General features: G+C 46.8%; 1 protein-coding gene and 1 non-coding gene across 3 annotated transcripts in view; one reads left to right on the top strand and one right to left on the bottom strand.

Moving 5' to 3' along the window:
• The window catches only part of CLIC5 (chloride intracellular channel 5), a 170,289-nt gene that overhangs the window by 94,531 nt on the left and 53,026 nt on the right, over window positions 1-22,732 (bottom strand). Inside the window, exon 1 of one of the 2 annotated variants that reach the window (XM_057699402.1) lies at window positions 19,040-19,404. The exons of the other annotated variant lie outside the window; for it this stretch is intronic. Within the exon in view, the coding sequence (XP_057555385.1) occupies window positions 19,040-19,102 (63 nt within the window). The 5' untranslated portion in view covers window positions 19,103-19,404. Of the gene's footprint in view, window positions 1-19,039; window positions 19,405-22,732 lie in introns of those variants that run through there. 2 annotated transcript variants of the gene reach the window in all.
• On the top strand, window positions 22,291-22,394 carry LOC130832134 (U6 spliceosomal RNA). The gene has a single exon (XR_009048214.1). It is a non-coding gene; the product is annotated as a U6 spliceosomal RNA (small nuclear RNA).

Raw genomic sequence — 22,732 nt, 5'->3', positions numbered from 1 at the left:
ACATGGATGATAACATGGGTTATCTGCATTTGAAGGCTGTATGCCATGTTAATTGAAGTGTTTGCAAGTTAAAATGAGAATGGCCGTTCATGAAAAATCAGGTCTTTAATGGGATACACGAAAGTGAAAGCAAATCCTTCAGAGGGAGACTCTTAGTGCAGGAAGTGTCAGAAAGAACACAGAATTCAGTCCTGCCCATGCCACCCATTCAAATCTTTGGGTGACTCTGTTGTAGCCTGTGTTATCCCTCACAGCACACATGCACACATGGGGTATGTGTGGATGCCCACATCCATGTGTGTTTATGTGTCAGTACATCTGCTCTATGTCAGTGTTTCTCAACTCTTTTATTATCATCTCTTCTAGGGAGACTTAGACATTTCTTTCCCTCATTAAGCCCCATGAAAATTTAATACCACAGATATACTATCTGTTTATGTGCTATGTGTGTATCTGTGCTTCATATACATGAGGAGGAAGATTTTTCACCCCTCAAGAACCAATTTTATCCTCCTTGGGGAGATATCTCCCCTGTTGAGAATGCATGGCCTATACATGCAGACACATACCCCCCACAAGCTAGCTGGCTCCTGGGAGAGAGACCTGCAAAGCATTTTGAGTTCTTAGAGAGGAGGGTCCCCACCAATCACAGCCAAACCAGAGAGCAGCCCTGGTCCAGTGGTTCTCATAGGAAACGGACACCAGCAATTAGAAAACTGGAGAACTCTAGCCAGTTCCGACGCTCACTGGTCATGACCTGGTTTCCGTTATCTCCAGATCTGCAGAGCTGGGAGAAATTTCATAGGCCACACAAGCAGAAGACATCTAACTGCTTATAAAAAGAAAATACCTAAAATTCTAATCTTTGCATTGCCATTGCAAACTACTATATGCATACACCTATTCTAAAGTGAACAAAACCCATTTTGAACAAAAAAGAAATATCAGCATATTTATCATTTTATACATCTGGTCACCAGGGTAGGCAAGATTTTATTGAACAATCAATCAATCTCTGAAAAACTCATTATCTGTCCAAAGTTTAGTTCTGTGCAAAGATTTGCAAGGGGTGTGGAAGTAAAGGTCAACGTCTTCAAATGTCTTATAGCCCAGTTTTGTTGTAACTTAAACCAGATATAACATCTGAGGAGTGAGGAGGCTCTCGGGAATTACTGGAACATGTTTCCACCCAGTGAAAAGGCTTCACTTTGGTGCTAGTAAAGGGGGTGAGGACAGAGGAGAAACTCACAGTGGGACGTGCTGGACCCCAGTCCCTCCCAGCGAGTCAGATGCCTCCACATTCACAGCAAGAACTAGGGAGGATCCTGGATCTACATTTTTGTCAGTCTCCATTAAAATCACCCCAAAGAATTTACTGAAGTTGTAAAAGAAAGAGTTGGTGTTAAATTTCCTAACAGGACAATCTAAGCACTCAAACTAGGTATTATAATTAATGTCATAGGATCATTAGGACTTAAAAGAAGATTCTGACGCACAATTTTTTCTAAGGAAATACTGATAAGGGCTCTTGGTAGCAAACCACAGGACTCACTGTAGCTAATTTAAGCAGAAAAGGAAATGGGCTAGAAAGTCAATTCCTGGCTTCTGCCTTGAAGAAGCAGGGCCCGGAAGAAGTGTGTTCAAATGGTGCTGGGTGGCAACGAAGTAGGATAAGTGTCCCATATACGTGTCAATATTGAAATCAGTTGAAAATACTCTCCAAAATATAAACATATGAATAATGAGCAAAAGTACCCTTTTTTATTACTTTGTTGGCATTTGAAAGAACCAATTTCCTCCCAGATCATGGTGTCTGAGACTGTTGAAAAAACAGATCTTGAATTTGAGGAAATAAGGCATACACACACACAGACACAGACTTACACACAGACACACAGTCAGACACACACAGACACACACAGAGACTTACACAGAGTTACACACAAACACACATAATGAAACTGGCCAATGTGAGAGTTAATCAAAATAAGTCAACAGTAGCCAGAGACCATAAGTGGATTCCATCAATTTACATAATTTGAATTGAGGCCAGGCTCTAGCAGGCCCAGGAATGTGGTCTCATCTATTTCACAGTTGAAAAATTCCCCAGAGAGGCCAAGCATCTTGGTCAAGGGCCCAGAGGAGTCAAGGGCATAAACCACTCCAAGTGTTTACCATTAGGAATGTTTGCCTTAAAAGACAACATTCTCCCTTCTCAGAAAATCTCCCTCCTGGAGCAGCTGTATGAGGCCTCATAGATTGGCTTGCCTGTCTGAACCTATCTCACGTGGTGCACAAAGTTGGTTGGGAAATGCAGTCATTATTGTATTTTTACCCGGTGACGTTCCTGGACAGACCCCATAGCAACTCCCCAATGCCAGGTGGCCATGTCCCAGAAAACAGATGTCAGGGCACTTCCCAGAGAAGCAGCATGTGTCAGCAGTTTGGGGCTTGGAGGCAGGCAGGCCCAAGCAGTAGACATGCAGGGGATCATCCGACAGAACAACACCCCAAGTGCAGGGCATGAGAGAAAAAGCATGCTGGCAGGAGTGGGGAATGAGTTCCACTCACACGCGGCTCTCCCACTCAAGGTCTCGAGTCCACAGCCACAGAAACCTTTTTCTGGGTCTGGTAGCAAAGTCTAGAGCCTCAGTTTCCATGAATATTTCATCACATGCAGAATAGCGCTAATTTGGATTCCCCCAGGAAGATTCTCCAAGAAATTCAGAATGCTTCATCTTATAACTCCACCCTGGGGTGGCCAGCTCTCAGTGCTTAGTGACAAGGACAGCAACAGGTGAGCATAGGCACCTCTGTGGAAGGCAGTCCCTCCAACCTCAGCACATGACAGCAAAGGCCAAGACTTCTGCTCTGAGCAACACACCACGGTCAGTTTATTTCCTTGTCAGCTGAGCCCCTAGGTCAGGGCTCAGCCCACCACTCGTTTGTGTAAATAAAGTTTTATTAGAACACAGGCATGCCCATCATCTATGTATGGTCTGTGGCTGCTTTCTTGCCACAGTGCCAGACACTGTGTGGACTTTAAGGCCAAAAATATTTACTATGCGACCCTTTATAAAAAAAGTTTGCTGACCTCAGTCTAGGTTATGGGAGCACCAAGACCCCTCACCAACTAAACAGTAAACTGCTTGAGAGGGTCCTTTTGGACTCTCTCGCGAGGCCTCCCGCAGCGCTCAGTACACAGTAGAATCCATCCAAGAATCAACTTGTGAGCTCAAAGGGACCTCAGATACCATTTCATCCAATCCTCTTCCTTTAGAGATGAAGACACCCAAATGACCAGTCCAAAATCCTAGCGTGGCAGGAAGCAGAAGCAAACAGCAACTTTCCTGAATTCCATTGTATTGCTTTGTTACTCAGTAAATATTCATTAAATTATGGAATAAACGCAAAGATACATATGGATCTACATAGCAAGATCATTAGTTGAGCGTCTGGTGAATGCCAAACACCATATGGATAAAGGCATTTCAGTCTTGGACCCCAAACCCTGGCAGAAGAGTGTATATATAAAAAATGTATACATATATTATGTATTATGTATAATATAAATATTATAATAATGTATGTATATATTATGCATGTATATGTGTGTGTGTGTATAAAGCAATAATAAAATGATGGTACACATGCTTCCTTGTAGGAAACAGCCAGCCATGGGGAAAGGCTCCATCTGATCTGTGACTTCAAGGTAACCATGCCAGTTGGACACTGTCCTCCTTGCTTGAACCCGACAGAAGGAAATCACCAGCCCAGGGGGGAAGAACCATGGCATGGGTGATAGCTGTCTTCCATCCCTGGCCTCTTTTCCCACCTCCTTGTAGACCAACCTCCCCCCACGTCACAAGTCCTTTGTTGATGAGGTGCATCTGATAACCACTCCTTTGCCCTCCTTGACTGATGTCTGATCACACATTAGGAGGTACTCCTTTACCCCAAAGTGTTAACCAGCCAGGCGTTCCCTCCAAGGACCCTTTATCTCCCACTCTGGAATGAAAGGTGCCTCACCCTTGATAATGTAGTTCTTGGCTCATGAGTCGAAAAATGTTTTCTGAAGAGCATCTGGCCTAGATAAGCTCCAATTGCCCTTTATGGTGACCTCATGGTGGGAGCAGGGCCAGAGGGATAGGCCTTGGGCTTTCTCCAGTGGTGCCCTTGCTCTCCTGGTCAAGAGAAGCTCCTGACAGGGTGAAGAACAGGGGGCCCTTTACCCCCAGCTCTTCCAGAACCTGCCCTGGCAACAGGTCTGTTGTAGGGAGAGGAGGATGTCTTCATCCCTCTTCTCCACCTCAGCTTCCCTGGGACTCTCCCCTCAAGCACGGCCCCTGGACTGAACCCCAAGTCTCTACCTGCTGTGCCACAAAGCTCAGCTCAGTGCCTTCCGAATACCAGGTCCCCTTGCTTCCAGCTCCCATAGCCTTGTACTTGCCCTTGGGTCCCAGTCCTCCTGCATGTCCAGTGGCTGCCCTGCCCACTCCTCCACCCCAGACTGCAAGTTCTGCCTGGGCCCAACTGTGTCTGCCTTGTGCACCTTATTCCCTTCCAGACCCGGGGCCGGGCACCTGGTCGACTTCACTCAACTGCTGCCACATGGAAAAGTGCATCACAAGCGCGTTTGACTTTAATTTTGTTACTTTTCATTACTTACGTACATCACAAGATGTGGTTTTGTAGCCAGTCAGACCTGGGTTTGAATCCCAACTCTATCACTTTCCATGGGACCCTGAGTTTAACTTTTCCGAGCCCCAGATTTCCCATCTGTAAATCAGTCACAATGTACCCACCCCGTGGCATGGCTGCCTTAGCAATACTCAATTAAATGGAGTGGCGAGCACAATGTCTAGTGCATAGAAGATGCTCAAAAAACTGGATTTATTATAAAAGCCTCCCTCTGTCTTGCTACCTTTGAGTATGTCACGTGTCTCAGAACGATTCAGAAAGAGCCTAGCAGCAGTGAGGCTGGCCCCCACGGAGTGAACCACAGCCAACAGCTCTGTTTTCCCTGCTGACTTCAGTCGGCTGTGTGACAATATAATAGCCTATGCCCTCTGGGCCTCAGCGTCCTCTTAGCAAAAGCACCATCAGCCTCCTCAGAAGCTGCTGGGATCCCATGAGGACTCCATGGAATCCACTGAATTCCAGGAGCAACACTGTTAAATTTCTTTTGACGTATTATTTTTCATCTTTAGAGGGTCCTGGCAAATTGTCTGAATTTTTTTATTGTAGAACTCTATGACACCTCTATAAATGGGTCTCGTTCTTAGTAACAGAATAAGGGCAGAGTAACTGCAATAAACACATGTTTCCTTCAAGCCAAGGGCTCCATCCTTGAAAAGATGAGTTTCAAAGCTTACCCTAGATCCTGAGGCACTTTGCCCAATGGCCAGCTCTTGGCAAGGGCACAGAGTATGCCTTGGGTAGCCACCCCCATATCACACAGCAAACATGACCTCTACTCCCAGACGGACAGATAGCAAGCTCGGTACACATGCTGTTCTCTTCGTTTCTCTCTGCCCCTCCTTCTGATCCTCTTCTTCCTGCCTCCTGACCTGATAAAGCAATCCCAGCCAACGTGGCAGCGGGGGCTACACTGTCCAGCTATAGCCCATCCAGGGTTAACACTCACATTTTGAAAAGGACCTCTGGGGGACAGGCCTCAAAGCAAACAGGGCAGTCAAAGGGTGGGAACTGATTGGCATCCAAGGGTGGGAAATGATTGACAGCAGTAGAGAAATAGGAAGAAGACTTGAGGACAGATGGGTCTCTAGGCGGCTCCAACATCCCTATCTGGTCATCACCTGGTTTGCCTAAGTGTAGAAATCTGACTTGACCTTGGACTATTCGTTGTGACCTATGGAGAGTTAAGGAAAGGCAAAGCCATGTGCATCCTACTCTATCTGCCATTAAAAAAACTTCTCTTAAAAACAGAGCTACCATATGATCCCAGTAATCCCACTACTGGGCATATACCCAGAGAAAACCATAATCCAAAAAGAAACATGTACCGTAATGTTTATTGCAGCACTATTTACAATAGCCAGGACATGGAAGCAACCTAAATGCCCATCAACAGATGAATGGATGAAGAAGATGTGGCATATATATACAATGGAATATTACTCAGCCATAAAAAGGAATGAAATGGAGCTATATGTAATGAGGTGGATAGACCTAGAGTCTGTCATACAGAGTGAAGTAAGCCAGAAAGAGAAAAACAAATATTGTATGCTAACTCATATATACAGAATCTTAAAAAAATGGTACTGATGAACCCAGTGACAAGACAAGAATAAGGATGCAGATGCAGAGAATGGACTGGAGGACACGGGGTTGGGGGGGCAGGGTGTGAAGGGGAAGCTAGGATGAAGTGAGAGAGTAGCATAGACATATATACACTACCAACTGTAAAACAGACAGCGAGTGGGAAGTTGCTGTAGAGCAAAGGGAGATCAACTCGATGATGGATGATGCCTTAGAGGGCCAGGACGAGGAGGGTGGGGGTGAGTCGCGGGAGGGAGGGGATATGGGGATATGTGTATAAATACAGCTGATTGACTTTGGTGTACCTCATAAGCTGGTACAAGAGCGTAAAGCAATTATATTCCAATAAAGAGCTTAAAAAATAAAATAAATAAATATAAAAAAAAAACTTCTCTTGACGCAGCACAAGCACTTTCTCTTCACATAGCTGGGAGGGTCTGGGTATAATTGAGGCAGCAGGGAGCACAGATCCCACTGCCCAGGGATGGGGTCCAAAGCCTAGTTCTACCATGTCCTAGCTCTGTGGCCTTAGACAGGAGACAATCTCTCTGAGCTTCACTTTCTTCCTCTGTAACTTGGGAGTAATAATAGGACCTGCCCATAGAATTCAAGGAGCTAAATAAGCAAGACGTTCAGAAGAGCACACAGCCATGGCTATTGTTATTCAGCGTCCAAAGGTATGCTCTGACTTCTGAAAATGCAGGGACACCCATGGGACCAAAGAGGACTGTGGAATGAGGACTGATTTTTCTACTTCATAAGTCAAGTCAGCTCCCCTCTCTTTCTCCCACCCTTTTTACCCCTGACATCCCCTCTCATCAATTCCCAACATTTTCTACTTCAAGTGCATTGTGTCCCGGGGATGGGGTTGAAGAGCTATGCAAAAAACACAAGCCCATGACTGTTTTTACAACTCCTTAGGCCACAGAGCAGGTTCTAAAGTCAAGGGTCAATATTTAGGATGAATGGAATACTATGTACACTGGGGTGAGCAGCCAGAAGACCCGCTGCCCCTCAGATTTCTCTCCAGGGCATGTCACAGTCCTTCACATTCCCACCGTTAGACTCTGGGTTCAGGGTATCCACACGGGCCCTTGTTAGGTCATGGGCAGTGTTTCCACAATGGACTCTGCAGCGGAATCCCTGGGGCATTAGTTAGTTACAGGTACCCGGGATCTCCTCCCCTCAAAGACTCTGATTCATAAGTGTGTGCTGGAATCTGTAAAGTGTTCCAGGTGGATTGTGCGATCTGGTAGAGATTGCTTAGGTCTGGGGTCAGGACCTCCAGGTTTCTCCCTCAGCTTGTGCAGAAAAACACAGAGTACAGGCCCCCGAAAGTCACCTTGCCTGCCATGGGGATTAAATCTCTTCCTTCCTCCAAGGGACTGGGTGAGGATATCATCAGATAAGAGACTGGAAAATGCTTCCGAATCTGTCCCGACACATAAGGAACCATTTTAAGGGAAGAAATCAGCAAATCAGGCTGGGAAAGGGAATGCAGGCTTGGCTAGCATGTTTTCAACGTCAGCGGAAGCAGGGGAACTTGATCTAGCAGGTAGATGAGTGGGTATGACAAAGAGAGTATTGCAGGAAGATTAAGGTCATGGTATCAAGCATGGTGGACGGGAGAAGAGAGAGGCTGTAGGAGGATGCCATCACCGCGGGTGATGAGACAACACAGTAGCAGGACACAAGGAAATAAATCATTTCTTCAGCAGAGGCGGGTTTGCCGTCTGTCAAACCTGCTTCCCCTTTTCCTGAAAACACGGTTCAATGACTCTTGAGTTCTGGACTATGGAAAGTGGCTGGAAGTGTTTGGCCACTTCCAGGCAGGGACGATGCACTCTCTCCACGTGGTCCTCCACCTCTTCCCCGTGCTGCTCCATCCTTCCCCCTGTGCCAGAGGAATGGGGAGTCCAGCAGAGGAGCTGGCAGCCTTAAGGAGTGGCAGGACCACAGAGCAGAAGGAGCCAGAGGAAGGGAGATCGTTCACCAAACCCTGCACTGAGCTATTGTGTGAACAGGGTGATGGGTGTATACTGACCAATACAATGCCTTACACTTAAACAATGAAAGCTCTAGTTTACGGAAGGAATTCATGTTTCTGATTTTATTTGACCCTTATGATAATCCTTCCAGACAGATCATATCTCTGTTGTACTCCTAAAGTACTCCAAGGAGGAGAGGTCACGTAACCTTCCCCACGTGGCATCCCTCTCTCCCAAGAGTCCTGTGGTCCAGCCCTGCCCAGAACCCTTTATCTCCACAGGAAAAATCTGAGGCATTTGTGATAAAGGACCACAGACACATGGCTCCTTTGGTTTCCAAGGCAAAACAACAAAGACATGGAGAATGATAGATTTTATGATATGACTCTAAAATGCCAGAGAATTCAAATGTGAAAATGACTAAAAGGCAGGTGAGGCTGCCCCTCCCCCCAATCACCCACCTGCTGTGTTTCCTGGGCCTCTGCTCCCTGTCAGCTTTGGGAAGCAGAGGTGGGCAGTGAGGGGAGAGGAGCCTTGGGCTGAGTCAAGAAGTCTTTATCTGTTGCCATGCCAGCCTCCCAAACTGAGTTTTTAAGCTATAGTAACTGGGACATGGTTTTCACTTCCTCTGTGTTCTAGGTAATGGGTTCCCAGTTGGAGTCCATTCACGACACACCCTCCCCTCCGTCACCTTTTGTGTTATCTCCAGTCTATACTAGACTCTTCCCCCCATTTACCATAGAATAATGATAAACAGAAGTGGAAAACATCACCTTGAGCTCCATAGAGGTTGGTCTAGGGTGTAGGGTAACCAGCACCAAACGTCCACACACGACAGCCTGGGAGTGACCCAAGACACAGTGTGATGAACTCCCACTTCAGAATACCGCTCCTTAGATACAACAGGGGCAGACATGCCATCTTCAGATAATTAAGTGCTTCCCTCTCTTTTAAAATATAATTGCCCCCAAAGCAGGAGGTAACACATGCAATCGTCTGCATTTTAAAATAAAATCTGACCCAATCTTATATATCTGTCTGCCTTCCCCAGATCATGTCACAGGCTTTACCACAGCCCAGCAGAATGCTTAGTTCTTCGAGACACTTCTGACACTGCTTGCCTCCATGTGAGCCACTGCTCACGCGGTTTCCTCTGTCTGGGACGTCGTGTTTATCTCCTACCTCTCTGCTTCTTCATCGCCTTTGCTAAATCCTCCTGTGCCTCATTCCTCCCTCTCCAATGGGCATTTCCCGAAGCACAGTCCTTATCACTTCACCCCTTCGCCAAGCTCCCTCCACCAGGGAACCCATTCCTTCAATGGTAGGAAGGAAGCACATGTTCAAATCCACACCCCTAGGCTGACCTTTATCTCATTGTTTGCTCGGGTTTTCCAGCACTCCAGTGGCCATCTGCCCTCGGATGCCCTGCCATCACCGCAGACAGAACAGTTCTAAAGCCAGAAGATTATTCTCATTAACAACAGCTCCCTTCCTCACGGCTCTATTTCTATCCTAGGTCCGTAGGGTTTCCGGGTTAAAAGGAACCCTAAAGCTGAAGCTTAATGTGTTCCTCTGCACTCAATCCATTTACAGCAGCTTGGGCAATAGGGGTCAAGCCCATCAATAGCACCACCGTTGCAGACCTGGAAACTGGTCTCTCTAGAGGTGAGCGGACCATGATTCTAAGCTTGGGCCTCCCTCCTGGGTTTGCACGTGCTTCTTCCAAGGCCTGTGCTCTTCCTGGACCCACATTCCCTCTTTCCCAGCACGCTCCTCCTTTCAGCCCCAGCTTGGGCTCATCATGTCCTCCCCGTGAGGAACTCCGGAGAAACCTCTGCCCAGCCTCTGCCTTCAGGCTCTCCTTCTTCATAATCACCGTGAACACAGTCATAAGAGCAAAGGCAAAAGCAGCAGCAGCTCACGTGTCATCTCACTTCTCTCCCTGGAAGCCATGCAGCAGGTAACCCAAAATGTTAGACTGTGAATTTATCTAAGAGGGGATCAGACCAGATGACTTCCAGGAGGTTTTTTTCCCAATCAGAGATTCTATGTTTTTATGATTATCGAGCCCATCTTATGGAAGAGGAAGCTTGGTCTTAAAGAAATTCACACAACCAATATGTACAAGGGTGAGTCAAAAATTATCCACGCTCTGGCTGTAGAATTTCTTTTAATTAACTTTTAGAAAAGACAAATACACCATTTTTCGACATAATCTCCTTGCTTTTCAATACACTTTGTCCATCTGTCAACAAGCTTTCGTATTCCCTCATTAAAAAATGTTTTAAGCTGAGCTGCAAGTCACAAATGCACTGCTGTCTTCACTTCTTCATCAGAAGTGAATCTTCTTCCTCGTAGGGCTGCTTTCAGGGGACCAAACAGGTGAAAGTCCAATGGACCAAGATCAGGACTATAGGGAGGATGCTTTAACACCTCAAATCGAAGTTTTTGCAGAGTATCGACAGTGTGGGCAGAAGTGTGGGGACGTGCACTGTCATGCAAGATCACAATGCTCTTGACTAGCAGTCCTTTGTGTTTAATCCAAAGTTTAGGCCTCAGCTCTTTAATAAGCATCTCACTGTAATGAGCACTGTTGATTGTTGAACTTTCTCCTGATAATGTTTCAATACTGGCCCTTGAGAATCCCTGAAAACTGTCACTCATCTGTCCAACAGAATCATTTCACTTGTACGCTCAGTGCTGTCATCAGCCATGGACATGGACAGGCATCCGGCTCCCTCTTGATGGCTAACACTTGTGCGAGCTTCCTTGAACGTCTCTATCCACTCATACACACTTCTTCACAACAAAACACTTTCTCCATACTGCGCACAAAGTCTTCAATAAATAACAGCACCAGGTACACCCTCAGACCACAAAAAAAGAATCACTGCACGCTGCTCTTCTTTCATGCAAATCACAAGTGGGGCATCCATTGTTGCTCATACCACAGTTCCAAATGAACTGATGTAACACATTCACACCTGCACAGCAGTGACTGGGGAGACAGTAGCCTTGAACGGAAAGTGCTGATAAGACAGTGCAGCCAACAGAAGTTTTAATATAACCGGAGTGCACATAATTTTTGACTCACCCTTGTAGCAGAGCCAGACCTGGAATCCAGATTTTCTTACTTTTAATTCATTAACATTCCCACCACATCATGCAAAACAGCAAGAGAACCATGCTAACGAAGCAGGGACCAAATCAAGCTCCGATTCTGGGTAGAACCCTCTGGTTACTTTCCATTACTTACAAGGGGGCAAAAATCTGCCATTCAAAACCCCGTCCCACTGTTGTGTTTCTATCTCATTTCCAACTGTGCCCTCCACATACCACTGTCATCAGCCAACCTTGTATACCCACTGGGCCCTGCACATCCTCACCTCCATACTGTTTCTGGACCTGACATGTTTGCCCACCCTCTAGCTGCTCAGTGACTCCTCATCACTCTTCAAAGCACAACTCAGGTCCCACCTCATAGACTAGACCTAGAGACCTCATTTGAGCCACATGGGTCCCTTTATCGACACCCCTCATGTCATTTCCCTCCACTCACATGGCGTGATGTTGGCATTTTTTACTGCTCAGCTGCACATTCACGGGCTTCTGAGACCCCATCTTCTTTGATCTCCCCTCCCTGCTTCCGGTTCTCAAGGAGCCTGGCACAGAGTACGTGGCTTCATAAACACGTGTGTTAATTGGTTAGTCGACTGATGGATAGTTTTTAATCACTTAACTCCCTATGTTTTTTATCTGACTAATACTGCCTTCATGCCCAAATTACTTGTCACTCCTATATCATAAAAAAATTACAAAGGAAGAAATGCAAGTTTAAAAGAAAGGTCAACAGCATTCCTTTCCTCCCTTTTCTGGTTTATTTAGGGTCAATCTGGGATGAATCATGCTAATAAGCATATTCGCCTCAGCCTCCTCCATCCCAAGAAATGCACGCTTCCGGTGGGGAGTTGACTCTCTCTTGCCCTCTGGATCCTCCACCAGGTAGGTTCAACCCTATTTACCCATGATCTGGGCCAGTGGTTCTCTGTCTTTGATGAATCCCGCGATCACCCAGATGATAGATGCCTGGGACGCACCCTCACCTCCTGAATCTGAATCTCTGGGGACAGGGCTGGGCAAGTCCATATGAAGAAGCTTTGCAGTGACTTTTTCATGCCCCAAAGGCAGAGCACCGGTGGCCTGGCCATTGTTCACCATGAGTGCTGCGATAATTACAACTCAAAGAACCTTCCCGTGCTAACAGAGCTAGAGGGAACTTCTTTCTAAAGGTTAATAACTCCATTGCTTTTTACCGGAAAGAATTCATTTTAGTTCTGACAGCAGATGATCTATGTTACTTACCCTTAAAGTATCTCACATCTCGGAACTAAAATACTCCTTGAATAAATGTATGAGTGTCCAAAGTAGATTCTCAATCAGGGAGCTGGCAGAGACACTTCTCCAGCAGTTGGAGTTGACTCCTCAGAATGCAAGCAGGGTCAGATCTAAGATGCCCCAGGTGGAGACTCACATCTTCAGGAAACCCATGCTTATCCACTTCGCATCTTCACTATTTCTGGTCTTCCAACGTCAGTGAAAAAGACAGCTGAGGATGTCTTGTCAATGATGCTTTTTAAAGCTACCAGATATCATCTATTACATTTCTCCAATAGGCTAGACAGATAATACATGTAAACGTGTGTGTGTGTTTTCTAGGAAAGTAACTATTGCTAGGCAGAGCTTGAAGGTTGAAAGCAAATGGGAAAATCTGCATAGAGATCCCAGGGGTCCTCTTGGAGCTAAAGGACCTGAACTCCAGAGCCTTCTTTCTTATCGAAGGGTCAAAGTTGTGACAAGAAGGGGATGAATCCCCAGAAGTAACATCCCCATGGAGCCGAAAGGGGAGGGGCCCATGCAGCACCCCAAGTGGCTGATGTATCCTGGTCCAGTCCCTCGAGCTATGTGGGAGCAACTGCAGGAGGAATCAACATCCCCTGAGCTGGGAGAAGCCAACCATTGGTCAGAGATCTACATGCTCCCCGTGGTTACACTACTTCAGACAGCGGCCTCTGGGGGCCTCCAGCTCCTGAAGCCATGAGATCCAGAGATGGCTACCCTGTGCTCTGGCTCCTAGTGGTCTGTGTCCTGGCTCCAGCGACGAGTAAGGAGCACACAGGACTGAGTCTCTGACTTCTGGGACACGTCGAGAGAGGAACGTGCAAGGGCTTAGCGTCTCACTTTTAGGGCTATACGGGGCCCGCAGAGGAGGCTTTACTTAGACCCCACATTCGTACACAGCTTGTTCAATGCTCACACCCACCCTAGGAAATAGCTATTGCCATTATTAGTACTGCACAGGCAAGAAAACTGTGGCCCAGAGAGGTCAAGCAGCCTGTCCTAGCTCACACAGTAGGTGACCCTCCGTCTGACACCGAAAACTGCCCTCTTCTACTGCACCTCCCATCACCACTCACATGGACCCAGCATCTGGAATCTCAAAAGGAATCAAGAATGGAAAACTCTTGACCTAACCATCTAAATTGGTGGGCTTGGGACTTCCCTGGCGGTGCAGTCATTAAGAATCCACCTGCCAATGCAGGGGACATGGGTTCAAGCCCTGGTCTGGAAAGATCCCACCTGCTGCGGAGCAACTAAGCCTGTACACCACAACTACGGGAGCCTGCGTGCCTAGAGCCCATGCCTCACAACAAGAGAAGCCACAGCAATGAGAAGCCCACACACCGCAACAAAGAGTAGTCCCTGCTCTCCACAACTAGAGAGCCCATGCGCAGCAACGAAGACCCAATGCAGCCAAAAATAAATAAAATAAATAAATTTAAAAATTAAAAAAAATTGATGGGCTCTTTTCCCTGGGTGGAGAGAGCCACCAAACACCCTGAGAGACAGCACAAGTTGGCAGGGAGGCAGGACCTGACACCACGGGCTGTGGGCTTTAGCATCCTCAGACCCCCAGTCCTCACTCCCATCGCCTGCCAGGAAACCTGGGGCATGTATGAGTCGACCTTTGACATTAGCACTCCCATGGATGTGTTACCAGGTAAGGATGCACTCGCTGACACAGCAGGGCAGATGAACTGGTGTATCAGCTTATTGACCGAAGATCAAAACCAGGAGGTCATGGGAAAGAAAAACAGTGGCATAATGTGATAAAAGGAACTTCAAAACCTGATCAACCCATGCTTGGGCAGGTGACCAGGCAGCCAGCAGGCAGCAGGGGTCTGAGAGGCAGCACAACAAGATTGGATCCTCTCTGTTCTAGAAGTCAGATGACCACAGCGCAGGTCACCATGACTTGACCTGCACTCTGTATCACTGTCAGAGCCTCTTGAATCACTCAGTATATGAAATGACTAGTCATTTCCATCAGACAATCAGCAGAACTCCGTTCTTTTTCCCCCGGGGCTGAATTGATGATTATTTACTAGACCGACCCCATGCACGGATTGTTCTGGAGTCCTGCAGATAGGGCTTTCTAGTTCGTCAGCATCTGTTCACGGAGCACCAGTTGACTGCAGGCGCTCTATCAACAACGCTCCTAACAGGGATGATGGCGATGCCCTCAGGCTGTTCGGAGTTCTAGACACTCATCTGCACTAGCAAGGCTGCCTAGTTCAGCCGTGGCAAAGCTGCCTGCTGCAGGACCCGCCTCTGATGAGGACTGAGTGGCTCTCCATCAGAGCCGCACTCCGGAATCACCTGGAGGTGGGGGTAAAAATACCACTTCTGGGTCCCACCCACAAAACTCTGATGTAATTGATCTGGGGAGCAGCCTGGCATCAAGAGTTTTAAAATTTCCCCCAAATGATTTGAATATGCAGCCAAAGTTGAGAACCACTGGTTTCTGTTGAAACCCACACCCTTGGCCCCAAGAGACATTTGTTGCAAACTGGTCCACCATTATCACTTCACTGGTGGCTTTCTACCTCTGTGGTCTAGGGGTGGGACTGAGGCTGAGGCAGTTGATACAGATGGAGGAATGCCTTGATCTAACTATGCAGCACATCCTGTGTTTATCTTCCCAAATCACTTTCTGTTTTGCTTTTATTTCCTTGCTCTTTTTTCTTTCAATAAACCACGCTCACTGCCACTATCAACTCTAACCTGTTGTCCTCCCTTTGTGATCAAAGTCCCAGCTGCGTATGATCTCATTTATTCTCAAAATAGTCCTGCGAGTGAGGAAGTAGCCAGGCCATTGTTCCCTAAGGCAAGTCAGGGACCTGCAGATCAAGAAAGGTTCTATCTGCCATGGGACTCGTATCATTATCAAAGTCAATGTGTTCACAGCAATTTCCGATTTACAAAATGCTTTCCTCTATTTGTACCTGTGGCATCCTCACAGCCAGTCTCTGGTGACAGCATTTTCATAACCAGGGTGGCCACACATCCTGGACAACCCTGGGTGTCACCTGTTGTCCCAGCCTAATTATTGGAAGCACCTCCTTTCTCTCTCAGAACTGTCTTGGTTTGGACAATAAAAGACAGGAGCACCTTATTTTATAACCACCCTCTTGTTTTAAGAGGAGGGTATTGAGACTCATAGAAGTTAAGGAACTTGTTCAGAGTCACTCGGCTAACAAGAGGCAGAGACACAATCTGAACCCAGGGTCTCTGTCTCCTTTGCCCCATCCACATTTGTTGAGAAATTACAATCAGAGCTGACCTCCTCAAACTTTTCATATTATAGATGAAGAAACTAAAAACATTGGGGAAATGATCTCTTAAACATCCCCATTAGAATGTTCCCTGCACAAGACAGACTTGGAGTACACAGCAAGGATGGGCAGGAGCCTTGACAGTGTCACATGACCACATTAGAATGGATGAGTAAGTTGCCAGTAAGTGTCATCTTGGAAACACTTGAAAGCCTGACTTAGCAAAAGAAGGTCAAGGACTGACATATGGGTGTTTGGGAAAGACTAAGAAATTTAGAGTCTAAACTGCTAGTTGAGGACTGGATCTGAATGTTATTTACTGCTATCTACTTCTGGCATTTCATGTCCGCTCTCTGAGCACCTGAGTTATTCAACCATAAAATGGGATGAATCATCATCCTTAGTCCCCGAGGTTGCTACAGGGAGAGCAAAAGGCAGCTGGCCAGATGCTCTGACAGCATCACGTCTTAAGAGGTCCCTGGGAGCCACATCTATTTGCTTTCATCACTCTTCGTGAGTGAATCAAGGCTCCTGAACAAGGATGCTGAGGCTCCAATGAGATGCGGTATTTGAATGTGCTCCCTAAGTCCTAAAATATTGCCATTTAGTAGTAGTATTAGCAGCAGCAATAGTAACAGATAACGATTATCAATTGATGTGGCACAGAATCACACGTCCTTGAAACTCTCTGGATGATGGAGGTTTTGAATGACACACCTAGAGGACAGGCCAGGTTGGGGGTCCCTTCATGGGAGTGTTGAAGATGACCACATCACAACGCTTACTGGGTGAGGCCAGCCTGCCTGGGAGGCTCCCCAGAAAACAACCTGCTGGGCCTGCAGAAATTACCTCGGATACCTGACACCTTCAACGAGAAGGCCTTTCTTCTGATGGGAATTGTACAGCTGAGGGAAACGGCAAACCATGGGAATGCCTGACTCTATAAATCAGGATATTGCTTCTCTAACACGAAACCATTCAACGCCTGGGTGGTGTCTTTATTTCACAATTATTTTCAGCCTTTACTTGTCCCTGTAAATGATAACTATTAACCAGAAGCTCAAAAGGGGGGGAAGAATCAAAAGAGCTTTCCTATCTGATTTTTTTGTTCCCCCATCAATCTGGTTTCTGTGCTGACCAAGAAGGCCTGTCTGGCTCTCACAGATTGCATTCCTTAAGGGGAAAAAAAAAAAAAAAAAATGACAGCACAGGTACTTTAGAATTCTTGCAGGCACTGGGGGCTGCGAAGTGAGCTTTCTATACAAATGGAGAAAACCTCCAAGCTGCCAACATGAAATTCAGAAGGTGCAGGTAGAATGGTCTTCTCACCTATGAGTGGGGCAAAGGGCTCCTTTGGCTTTAAAAGAGTCAATTTGTGTTTCAAATATCTTTCAGGAACTTGACACCATGAAACTACCTGCTCCAGGGAATCTGAGAAAGTCCTAGAATAGCTTTCTTCAAGAAGAACAGCAAGACTCCTTGCTCTGTAAAAGCTCTCTGTATTCACTCCCTAGACCGCAGGCCTCAACTCTGGGGTCAGGGCAGCCCTGCTCCGGCCCTGGGTCCAACACTGCCCAGCCTCTGGGAGGACATGACCTCTTTTATTACCTGGTCTGCCAGAGAGCCTGGAAATCCTTCCCAGAGGGGTCCCAGAAACCAAATGAGGGTGACAAAAGCCACATTTGTGGGGAGGGAAACAGATCGAGGAAAGTAAGTCCCACTAAAATACAAATGTAATATCTATGGATTCTTTTGAAAAAAATAAACCCCAAAAATGTAAAACCCCACTGAAAAAATTTAACAAACCTTTGTGGTAGGCTGGGCCAACTGAGACAGAGCACTTTCCAAGTGTAAGATAAGTCACAACTGGTTTATTATTTTTTAGGTGTCAAAAGGTACCAAAGACCAAAAGGTTGTTCTTACTGAGGTCATATAGATCTTATACTTTCTGTGAAAATCTGTTTCTTTCATTCGTTTGTAGATAAGGATCCTTTGGTCAAAACAAAATTAAAAGACGTGTATATCCTCACCCCTGGGGAATACATATGCCTTTTAAATTCAGCCAGGAGGCCCCTGACAGGCACCAAGTTCTCGTCCCTTCTCAGTTACCTGTATATTTCCAGGGAAACTGCATTCTAAGGTTTTTTTCCCTTTTGTGAAAGGTCTCCTCGCTCAGGCGGCCTGCTGACTCCCCCTCCCCCAAGTCCTGGCGACTCTGCACCGCCCCAGAGGCAACTCGCCTGCGCCTCAGGTTTCCCTGCTTCTGTGGTGTCGGCACCCGCACCGAGGACCTATCAAATGTTTCTTTCTCATTACACTCGCGGACCGGGGGAAGGCCGCCTCGGCCTCCATCCTTCCTCCTCCAGGTTGCAAAGGAAGTGTAGCAGCTTTCGACGTTAGACTGTTTCTGCCCAGGGAGCAAGGCAACTTACTTTAATTTTTCCCTCTGTGCCCCTTCCTCCCAGTCTGGCCCAGGTTACCCTTCGCAGTTCCTGACACAAGCCCTCAGCAGCATGGGTTTGACAGTCATAATAATGTGGGCGAAGGGAGTGTTTGTTCTCTGCTTTGCAGGTCACGGAGTAAGAAAACATGTTTGTTTCCTTTTGCTTTTCTTTTAATAGCTCTGAGTAAAAGAGAAAAGGGGGATTTTAAGAGATGCTATTTTTACTTCGCTAAAGAGCATATTAATAATGCTTTCGTTGCTCCCTCTTCCTTCCCCTCACCCCCCAGTTTTAGAAGAAAGCTTCAGGGGGTCCAGCCAGATTCCTGCCATCTCGCCGCATCTGGAGATGCCCTTCAGGACAGGCCAAAATCGCGCCTGGGCAGGGTGACCGCCGGTCCTGCAGCGGGTCTGACAAACTCCCGGGCCAGCTCTCCAAGAAGACAGCCACCTGCCAGACGGCACCTGACTCCATCCCGCCCGGGAGCCCTGACGCCAGGCTCCGGTGTGCAGAAAGGCCACCCAGAGGGCCGCCGGGGCCGGGCTGCTCTCCCCGGGGACGGTCCCGCGTGCCAGAGCGCTGGGTGCCCGAGCACGTGAGCCGCCAGCCCGGCTGCAGGCGCTGCCGGTGCGGCGGCGCCGGGACGCCGACCTACCTTCACGAAGAGTTCGATCTCGGGGTCCCTGTCGTCGCCGTTAGCCGTCGCCGCGTCCGTCATGCCGTCGGTGCCCGGGGCCAGCGTCCCGGGCCGGGGAGGCGCCCCCTCTGCGGCGCCCGGGCCAGCGCTGCTGCTGCCGCCGCCGCCGCTGCCGCCCGGCTGGGCCCCCTGCGGAAAGCGTTTATTTATCTATTTTCTTTCATCTAATTCTCCGGCCGGTGACAGCGGTGCCCGAGAGATCGGTGTCCCGGGCGATCGCACGGAAAGGAGAGAAGCGAGGAGCGGACGCGGGCGGCTAGGGGGAAAGGTGGGCTCGGGGATGGGTGGCAGGTCCTGAGAGCAACAAGTGCCGCGCGCTAGGAGGTGTTACAGGATCCACGCCCGGCAGCGATCCCGCGGTCCCCGCCCGCGCCCAAAATAGCCGGCGCCGCGGGGCGGGGTCAGCCGGGGCGGGCGGGAGGGGCGCCCCGAGAGCACGGCCCCCGCCCCGCACCCCAGGCCCCGCGGGGCGCGCGCAGACCGGCCGCGCTGCAGCGCCACTGGGGTAGGAGGATGTCCTGGGAAAGGTCAAGGGGGATGGGAGTTGGGCGGGGTGGGGAGAGGATGAGAGAGAAGAGGAGAAGAGAAGAGAAGAGAAGAAGAGAAGAGAAGAGAGAAGAGAAGCGAGGCTTTAAGCCTTACGTTACGAAGCATCAGCTCCTCCAAGTTACTCTCCTACCACCGTTACCCACTAGGAAAGCCCCTCCTGCCTTAGGGATGCTCAGAGTGGGGAGGAGATGTGGGGCGTGGGGAAGAGAACTGAAGGATCCTGAAAAACGTGCATTTGCCATCCTCATAGAGTAGGGCTGGGAGAAGGGGGAGGCAGGGACGGACGGGGGTGGGGGTGTAAGGTAGAGAGGTGAGCAGCCAGGTCAGGTGCAGCCAGAGCCAGCATCCATATCCTTTAACCTTCTGGGCTGGTTTTCTTCCCCCTTTCTTTCATTTTGTCTTTTCTTTTTCTTTCTCTTCTTTTATTTTTTCTGTTCTTTTATTTCTGCTCTCTTTTTGTTTTTTAGTGAAGTATAATACACATATGAAAAAATGCACATATTGTAAGTGTTCAGCTCAATAAGTTTTCACAATCCGAACCCATCCATGAAACCAGCAGCAGATGAAGAGGTAAAATGTTAGCCACCCGCCCAGAATTTCATCCTGGTCTCCTCTCTCCAGCTCTCCTCCCTCCAGCTCGCCTCCCTCTCCACAGCTCTCACCCACCTGGGGTAACTATTATCCCGACTTGTAACAGCACAGGGATTTTTCTGCCTGGAATCTTACAATAAACGCAGTATATACTCCTCACTGTCTGGCTTCCTTTGCTCACCACTACATCGGTGAGATTCACCCATTCTGCTGTGTGTAGTTGGAAACCACCCAGTTTTATTGCCACAATTTATTTATCCATTCTTCTGTTGATGGACATTTGCATAGTTTCCAGTTAATGACTACACGGGGCTGCTATGAACATTCTGTCAAACATCCTTTCACGATACATGGACACTTCTCTGTTGGCTATATACTCAGCAATGAAATTGCTTCATTCTAGAGTATTAGAATGTTCTTCTTGCGCAAACACTGCCAGACAGTTTTCCAAAGTGGCTGTACCAATTTATATTCCCACCTTCCATGTCTTTTAAAAACAGGTGCTAAGTGTTTTGCACCTGGAATCCAGTCAACTTCTGTTTATGTTCTCTGCCTTCTCTTAGGCTGATCCTGTCTGTGCTCTGTCTTGCCTTACTTACAAATATATATTTGTTCCACAGCTTTCTAAGAAAAAAATTAATCACTTATTTATAAAAATAAGTAACGGTACTTATTATGTACCAGGTAAAAAATGGTAAACACTCTACATGTCTTAACTTACTTAGTCTTTACAAATAGTGTTATTATCCCAATTTTATAAGTGGGGAAACTGAGGCATAGTTATTTAAGTATGCCCCTAGTCATTCAGCTAGGAAATGATGTAATCAGGATTCGAACCCAGACAGACTAAGCCTATGCTCTCAACTACTCTACTGCCTCTTTCAAACTTCACATACACTGGGTAAGGCACTTTGGGAAACAAAGACACTGCCCTGGTCTTAATGGAGATTAAAATCTATTTCAGGAGAATAGTCCCACAAAAGGAAAACTAAGGCTGCCACATGAATTGGGCAGACGAAGGGGCTGTGTAAGTCAGCTTGTAGAGAGAATATTCATCACAGTTGGAGTGGCCAGAGATAAAGGTCTCAAAGAGCAGAAGGCACTACAGCTGAACCTTCCTGAATGGTCAGTCATCTGATAGGCAGAGAAGGTGGCAAGGTATCCTGACCACCCTTTATGGCAGGCTGTTTCCCCATAAATTCCAAGTGCAGATGTCTCCTACTCACTGAAGGAAACAGTCACCAAGCCCAACTTGCAAGCCTCATGGTACACTAAGCTTCACCAAGATGAGGTGTAATTGCCCTCCTCCTCCTCGGTTTTGGGATTACATCACCAAAGCCTTTAGAGAAACAGTCACCTTCATAGCTGTACATTCCAAGCCAATGACTGCATACTCTGGGAAAGACAAGGTTACAGAGGGAGACTGCTACCTTCACTGCATGTCACAAAGACTCATCACTTTCCTGCTCTGGACAGTGGAGAATATTTGCAATAGCAATGTGAAAGAAGTAAATACAATCATATGCTAAAGTACCTTTGAGGGTTTGTTTGTTTGTTTGTTTGTTTTGAATGAAAGATGTTTTACACGTGATTATTTTCTTGGCTAGGAGCTAAACAATATGTGGTATGACCTCTACTTTCCCTAATCCCAAACTTAGCAGAGTTAGCTTTTATTTCATCTTCTCCAAATATCTACCACTTACTGAAAAAAGGAAGAGTTCCCTTTTAATTTCTAGATAATACCTCCCATTTGGACATCCCTGCAGATAACTGATAGTTTTGATATTATAAACTTTCATTGTGCAAAAAAAAAAACTTCGTTGGTTATAAAACATTTCTGTGCATATTTCTGGTTTTTAATTCCACATTCTGCTTTAGTTCACAATAAAAAGTCTTCATTTTGTACCCTTTCATATCAAAGCATAATTGGTTAGGCAATTCTAGCTTTCTTGAGAGAAAAACACTTCCCTGATGATATAGATTGTACTTCTAATAATAATAGTTTCACAAACTTGTTGCAAGTTTTGGATAAATCCTTACTAGGAAAGTGCTTCAAAAACATAGTCAATGCTCACTTTAGCACAACATATACTAAAATTGGGACAATACAGCGAAGATTAGAATGGCCCAATGAAAGGATGACATGGACATCTGTGTAACACCCGTATTTTTGAAATGATTGTTGAAATAAAAAATTATAACATATCTGATTGGGTTTTCAATATATTCAGATTCAATGATATGACATAAAGGGTGAAGGCAAAGGAATTTATATAGCTGTAATGTTTCTGTACTTTACTTGAAGTAGGAAACTATGAACTCTAAGCAGATTGAGAAAAGTTATACAGTAACAACTCCTAAACAACAGATATAAAAGTTACGCAAAGAGTTATAGTAAAAAACCCAATATGTAAATTAAAATGTAATGGCAAGAAATATTCAAATACTCTAAAAGGGGGGGAAAGAGAGCAAACAGAAAACTAGTAATAAAATGGCACACCTAAATCTAAC

This window comes from Hippopotamus amphibius, chromosome 11, assembly GCF_030028045.1.
Source record: "Hippopotamus amphibius kiboko isolate mHipAmp2 chromosome 11, mHipAmp2.hap2, whole genome shotgun sequence".
Lineage (NCBI taxonomy): Eukaryota > Metazoa > Chordata > Mammalia > Artiodactyla > Hippopotamidae > Hippopotamus > Hippopotamus amphibius.
The sequence above is the reverse complement of the archived record's forward strand: the minus strand, read 5'-3'. Positions and strand labels throughout refer to the sequence as shown.